At 41.2% G+C, this 7465-nt stretch overlaps 1 protein-coding gene across 1 annotated transcript in view; it reads left to right on the top strand.

Annotated features, from left to right (window-relative positions):
* Nucleotides 1-7465, top strand: part of PLD4 (phospholipase D family member 4) — a 34772-nt gene that overhangs the window by 22426 nt on the left and 4881 nt on the right. The window contains exons 7-8 of the mRNA XM_069103721.1: nucleotides 2100-2239; nucleotides 4990-5192. Coding sequence (XP_068959822.1) covers nucleotides 2100-2239; nucleotides 4990-5192 — 343 coding nt within the window. The remainder of the gene's footprint in view (nucleotides 1-2099; nucleotides 2240-4989; nucleotides 5193-7465) is intronic.

Below are 7465 nucleotides of genomic sequence, written 5' to 3' on the forward strand. Positions count from 1 at the left end.
ACAGGATGGGGTCAAGCACAGATCCCTGTGACATTCCACTAGACATCTACTTCTGATCCATTAATGGCAACTCTTTGGGTCTGGCCAAGCTGTGAAGTAGCCTTCTCAAATTTCCACTGGGAGTGAGAGGCAGAGTTAGGATGCTCACCCAGGTCCTCTGATCCCAAATTCTGTGCCATTACTGTTAGAACAGAATAATCTGGTCCCTATCCTTATGTCTTTACGGGTCACAATCTAATCATGAAGCTCAGGCACATCCATGGAGGATTTGTGTATGAGCCTCAGACAAAGGGCTGTGGGGTTAAGAGGAAGGATAGAAGCCACTTCTTTCTGAGGAGTCAGAGAGGGCTCGCTGGAAAGACTACATTGGAGTTTGACATTTAAGGGGAAGATTTATATAGGTGGCAATGTTGAAGGAAATGGACAGCTTTTAAGTGATGGAAAACTATGCAAGGGATGGTGAGGAATCAGAAAAATGAAAAGCATCTATGGGCAATTGTGTTTTCCAGTTTGTCTAAAAAATAATATAGATGAGGAAGAGCTGTGGGATATTGATCTGGAAGGCAATTTTGAAGGGTCAGTTGAAACCATATCATGGATGGTCTTGACCTTTGGCAAGCTACTTACCTACCAGCTTTGATTCTCAGGTGCCACATATAGAAAATGGGGCTTGGGTAGGAGTTGGATTAAATGATCTCCAAGGATTAGCTCTAATTTTTTTTTCCTTTTTGATCTAAATCTTTTTTTAAGCAATTGAGGTTAAATAACTTGCTCAAGGTTACACGGCCAGATATTTCTGGGTGGGTGCTAAGTATCTGAGCCCGGATTTGATCCCAGGTCATCCCGACTCTGGGGCCAGTGTTCTTACTGCTCCACCTGGCCACTCCTGATCTAAATCTTTTGATAACCATAGAAAGCCAAAGAAGCTTTCCAAGGAGGGGAGAAATATGATAAGACATGGGATTTGAGGAGATTAATCTGAGAATCTTTGCAACATGGAAACTTTCAGCTGTAGGGCCATGAGACTGACCAGCCACCACCCCAGGGTTTCACAGATGCCCTCCTCTGTCCACACGGTCAAGGCTATCCCGTCTCATCAGTGCCAGGCAGTTAATATTGCGTATGACTAGAGCAGAAATTTTTAAAATTCTATTAATTATTTAATTTTAGTTTTCAACATTTACTTCCATTAAAATTTTGAGTTCTAAATTTTCTCCTCCTCCTTTCCCCTTCCCCCTCCCCAAGATGGCATGCAGTCTGATATAGGCTCTATGTATACATTCATATTAAACACATTTTCACTTTAGTCATTATGTAAAGAAGAATTAGAGCCAATGGGAGGAACCACAAGAAAGAAGAAACAAAAGAAAAACAAAGGATAGTATGCTTCAATCTGCATTCAGACTCTAAAGATCTTTCTCTGGATTGGACAGCATTTTCCATCATGAGTCTTTTAGAGCTGTCTTAGATCCTTACATTGCTTAGAAGAGCTAAGTCTATCAAGGTTAGTCATCACACAATGTGGCTGTTACTGTGTACAATGTTCTCCTGGTTCTGCTCACTTCTCTAAGCATCAGTTCATGCAAGTCTTTCCAGGTTTTTCTGAAGTCTGCCTGTTCATCATTTCTTATAGCACAATAATAGTATTCCATTACATTCATATACCACAATTTGTTCAGTCATTCCCCAGTTGATGGGTATCTCCTCAGTTTCCAATTCTTTGCCACCACAAAAAAAGAGCTGTTATAAATATTTTTGTACATGTGGGTCCTTTCCCCATTTTTATGATTAGAGCAGGAATTCTTAATCTAGGGGTCTGTGGATTTGAGGGGGGAGGAACTCTATCTTACATCTTAATTTCATCTTTATATTATATTTTTGCTATCTTTACTTAGCCTCAATTATAATTCTGTCTTTTATTTTATACATTTTAAAGTATTATATCTAGGTAGGGGTGCACAGGCTCACCAAATTGCTACAGGAGTCCTGCATACAATAAAGGTTAAGCATCCCTATACTAGAGGCTTTTGGTACTTGAACATTTCACTGGTTCCAGGACGATAGGAGGCTCTCCTTCACACCTTCTCTTTGCTATTCAGGCCTCACCACCTTCATTATGCCCCAGAGGTCGGTCCAAGGACCTAGAAGCTCTGCTAAGTGTGATTTGGGGTGCTGAGAATTTCCTCTATGCTTCAGTAATGGAATATTTTCCCACTGGCCGTTTCCAACACCCAATCAGGTATGGACAGTCATCTTTCAGGGTTACCTTAACTGAGGGGGGAAGGAGGCTGAAGCTCACAGGCTTGAAGAGGCAGAGATGCCACTCTACACAAGGACTGACCTCAGACTCGCCCATGTAAAGTTAGTAATACCAGGCACTGTGCACTAAAGTACCAAAACCACTTTAAGTCTAATCATGTTATTTGATCTTCATAGCAGAGTGTGTGAGAGAGTAGATGCTGTTTTTATAAATGGGGAGGTTGAGTGACTTGCCCAGGGCCACACAACTAGGAAGTGTCTGAGGCAGAATTTGACTCCAAGTCTAGCCCTCTATGCTATGTCTCTTAGCTGCCCTACCTTTCTGGGGGAAGTCAGAGAGAGACAGGAGAGCTTAGTGTGGGGTGGGGAGATCAAGGCAGACTTCCTGGAGGAGGCAATACTGGAACACATCCTAGAAGGACAGGTGGGATTCACATAGGTGGGATAAAGTAGAAGAAATCACAGGGACTTAGAATGGTAGTAAAAGAGGAATGGACATAGAAAGCGAAAACTTCCTGACTGTAGTTTAGGGTTTGTTGTTGTTCAGCTTTTTCAGACTCTTTGTGACCCCATTTGGGATTTTCTTAGCAAAAATACTGGAATGCTTTGCCATTTCCTTCTCCTTCTCATTTTATAGATGAGGAAACAAACAGGGTTAAGTGACTTGCCCAGGGTCATGCAGCTAGTAAGTGTCTGAGGTGAGATTTGAACTCAGGAGGATGAGCATTCCTCATTCTATGTCCAGCACTCTATCCACTGAGCCCTGTAGCCGCCCGTAGTTTAGGGTACATGAGTGCTAAGGTTGGAAAAGATATTTGGGATTAGAGGTGGACTACCTTGAATGCCAGCCTGAGGAATATGGACTTATTTCTATAGGATTCTTGAATGAAGGAGTGAATTGAAGGAAATAAGACTTTATTTATTTTATCTGAGAGCATATGGTGTCTGAAGGATCAAGGTATACTTGCTATACACCTCCCAGCCTATTTGAGAGCACACATCACCACCAGCTGCTTCCCTGTTAACTTCAGCACCAGTCCCACACACCTGCTTCATACCTCTAGGCCTCAGTTTTCTCATTTACAAAATTAACAAGTTGGACCAGATGACCTCTATGATCCTTTCTGGGACCATCTATCCCATGAAGAAAGAAACTGTGGACACCAAACACTCAGCCTTGCCTTCCTTCATCCATATGTTCAGGGGGATCCATATATCGTTGGAATGGTTTTCCTTGAAGGGCCTCCTGCAGCTGATACAGCACATAGTGGGGATGCAAGCCACGATCCACAGCCTCTATCCCGAGACCCCAAGGCACAAAGAGCAGAGTTTCTGCTGTGGGTGGAATTGCTCCCCATGCAAAGTCTTCTACCCCAGCAGGCTGAGTAGGGTACTATCAGGGTGGTTCTACACCAATGAGCCTTGCCCATTCTGAAAAGGGGGCAGATCTAGACTTTGAAGGGGTCATTAGCTCATAGTATCAAAAATTTAGAATTGGAAGGGACTTTGAAGGCCATCTAATGTGCTCTCTTCATTTTCTAGATGGAGAAACAGAGGCCCAAAGTGACAGAGATAGTATTTGAGCTCAGATCTTCTGACTCTGAAGCCAGTGTTCTTTGCATTCCAAATCCCAGATTCCGTCCTTAATAACTCAACAAATTTTATTAGGCACCTATTATGTGGAAGGTCCTTTGCTGTGTTCAGAGGATTCAGTGATGAAAAATGATGGTACCTGTACGCCTTATAAGAGCTTACAATCCACCAGGGGCAATAACACATGTACACAGGGAACTGAAACAAGGAAGAATGTGGTACAATCCAGGAAATCTGCTGTGAGAAATCTGAGCAGGGAAAGATTTTTTTTTTCACGTGCATGTGTGGATGAGAAGGCCTTACATCAGAGAAGGCTTCTTGGAGGACATGGCACCTGAGCTGGACCCTGAACAAAGGAGGGACTTCAACAGAGAAAGAAGAGGAATGAGAAAGTCTGTTCTTATCTGAGGACCTGTGTGAGGACAGGCATGGAGACAAGTGGAAGAAGGATGAGAATGAAGGATAGAGCTTCAAATCAGCTGTTTTATAAAGTATTTGAGGGGCACTAGGTGGAGCCATAGTGCACAGAGTGCAAGGCCTGAAGTTGGAAAGATGAATCTTCCCCGAGTTCAAATTTGGCCTCAGACTCTTACTGGCTGGGTGACCCTGGGCAAGTCACTCAACCCTGTTTGCTTCAGTTTCCTCATCTATAAAATGAGCCAGAGAAGGGAATCAAAACCACTCCAGTATCTTTGCCAAAAAAAATCACAAAATAGGGTCACAAAGAGTTGGATATGACTGAAGCAACTGAATAACAGTAAAGACAAAGTATATGAAAGAGAGTAATGTGAGATAGAACCAGAAAAGTGGGTTGTGGCTAGACTGAATACCAGTACCAGGATTTGTACTTTATTTGGTAGGAAATGGGGAGCCACTGAAGGTTTATGAGTAGAAGAATGAGTGGGTCTTAGTGGTGCATTAGAAAGGTGGCTGGGTTAGTGTGGGCAGGAGGGATTGGAGAAAGGAGAGGGAGCAAATCAGGGGCTGAGCTAAGAAGATATTACAATCATTGAAATGAGAAGTGATGAAGTCCCAGAGTAGGAGAGTCTGGGACCAAAGACCAAAGACTTAGGGACCAAAGAAAAGGAATGAATGTGAGACATGCTGCAGAATAATGATTTTTCCTCTTCCCCCCAGGTACTGGCCAGTCATTGACAATGCTCTGAGGGAGGCGGCCTTCAACCGGCATGTGCAAGTCCATCTTCTTATCAGCTGTTGGAAGAACTCGGACCCTTTCATGTTCCCATACCTGAGGTCACTACAGGCTCTGACTAACCCCCAGGCCAACATTACCATAGATGTGGTGAGTTACTCCTCAGAGGCTCATACTGACCAGTGGAGTCCTAGGTTGGGGAAGGTCCTTATGGACTAGCTAGTCCCATCCCCTCATTTTACACAGCAGGGGAAACTGAGGCCTAGCCCCCAGTTCCCCCAACTCTCTGCCCTCTGAGCCCATTTGGGTAGAGAGGCAATGTACCAGAGGGAAAAGTGTGATAGACCTTGATCTGCATCCTGGCTCTGATACTTACTTGTATGAGCTTAGGTTAGACATTTCATCTCTCTGAACTTAGCTCCTTCATTCATAAACTGGGGATAATCAGAGTTGGATGACTCACTTCACTGGGTTTGTACAAGGAAAGGGGTTTGTAAACTTTAAGGTGTACTAGGGATGTAAATTGTCATTATCAAATCATATGCTTAGGGATCTGAAATTACAACTTCAAGCCTAAGAACTTCATAATGAATCAGCTGTTATTAAAGGCCTACTGTGCCCAGTCCTTTACTCAACTCTTGAGGAGATAATAAGTTTAGCTAAGCTATGGGTCTTGTCCTCATAGAGCTTACAGTATAACAGCAGGATAAAGCACTTAGTATGTATATCTCTAATATTGAAATATTAAATTATAAATAATTATAAAATAGAAATAATAAAAATAAATCAATTTAAAAATTTATAAAATATTAAACTATAAATATTACAAAACAATAATATTGGTAAATTCAATAAAATTGGACAATGGTGGACAGAGTACTGGGCCTGCAGTCAGGAAAACATAAGTTCAAATCTGGTCTCAGACATTTATTAGTTGAGTGACCCTGGGCAAGCCATTTAACCTCCGTTTGCCTCAGTTTCCTCATCTACAAATAGGGATCATAATAGCAACCACCTCCTGGGCATGTTGTAAGAATCAAATAAGAGGATATTTGTAAAACACTTAGCACAGTGCCTGACACATAGAAAGTGCTATAGTAGTAGTAATAACAGTAATAGCGGCAGTAGTACTAATAATGATAGAAGTAGTAGTAGTAGTAGTAGTAGTAGTAGTAGTAGTAGTACCGTGTTTCCCCGATAATAAGACCTATCCCGAAAATAAGCCCTCCCCTTACTGTGTAAGATTCCTCTAAAATAAGCCCTCCTCTGAAAATAAGCCCTATTGAGATTGCTACTGTAGTGAAGGTGCCCCCCTCCACTACACGCTAAATTAGGGTCCCCTGTTTATACCCCCTCCCCCCCCCCCCAAACCGACACCACGCTCCAAACTGCATCCAATCAGAGCTGCAGCAGTGAGCACGTCATCCTGTTCTTTATTGAATTCATTATTGAATAAAGGTACATTTTTTTGTTCACATTTACCTGTTTATTAAAATTGCTGTCAATGTTCATTAAAATAAGCCCTCCCCTGAAAATAAGCCCTCTGGTGTTTTTCTGTCCAAAAAAAATAATAAGACAGTGTCTTATTATCAGGGAAACACGGTAGTAGTAGTAGTAGTAGTATCAGTGGTAGTTGTAGCAGTAGTAGTGATGGGGTACCTGGGGTCTAGGTCAATTTGTGGAACCAACTTGTGAAACCAGTCTGTGAAATTGTAACTGCAATTTGTATTGTAAAATTGTTATCTGTAAAATTCCTTTCCCAATGACCTTGCTTAATTAACAGAGAGTTTCCAGGGGATTTGGCAGTTTTATGCCCCTGTTTAGCCAATTCTCATATAAGCAGGAGGACTGTTCTGAATGGGCAGAACTAGTCAGAATAGTTGTCACAGTTTTAGGTTTTAGCATTAAAACAGTAGCCCAATAACTTAGTTAACAGTCTTACAATTTTAAACAATCTTGACTGAAACTTCCTTTTAAACAAAGACAGATTTGGAAGCTTAAGATTTTCCCAAATTACAATACTCCAAAACTTTAAGAGAAACTGCTTCTCATACAGCATAGATAGTACAGATGTTTACCAGTAATGATATCATCTTAAATTTGAACTTTGAAATAAAAACAAATGAATTACCAATCTGATGACCTTAAAACTCCACATGAAGTTATACTAAACTAAAATCTTTTTTTTTTTTATGCCATATAACCGATCAGCTTATAATCACTGCATATTTCCAGAATAGCCAAAAAGTTAAATGGACAATCAGCTATCACAGTAAATAATGGTAGTATTATTACTACTGGTTTGTATCCCAAATATAAGAGCTTTAAACCATCAGATATTATAACATAAAAAAATCCAATTCACATGAAATAAACATTATAACATAGGGTTAGCAGAACTGATAAAGTAACATAGCTAGTTTTACACAACTTTTTCTCCATCTTTTAGTTTCAACAAAA

This window comes from Petaurus breviceps, unplaced genomic scaffold, assembly GCF_028583685.1.
Source record: "Petaurus breviceps papuanus isolate PSGF00001 unplaced genomic scaffold, PetGlider_PUasm1.0 64, whole genome shotgun sequence".
Lineage (NCBI taxonomy): Eukaryota > Metazoa > Chordata > Mammalia > Diprotodontia > Petauridae > Petaurus > Petaurus breviceps.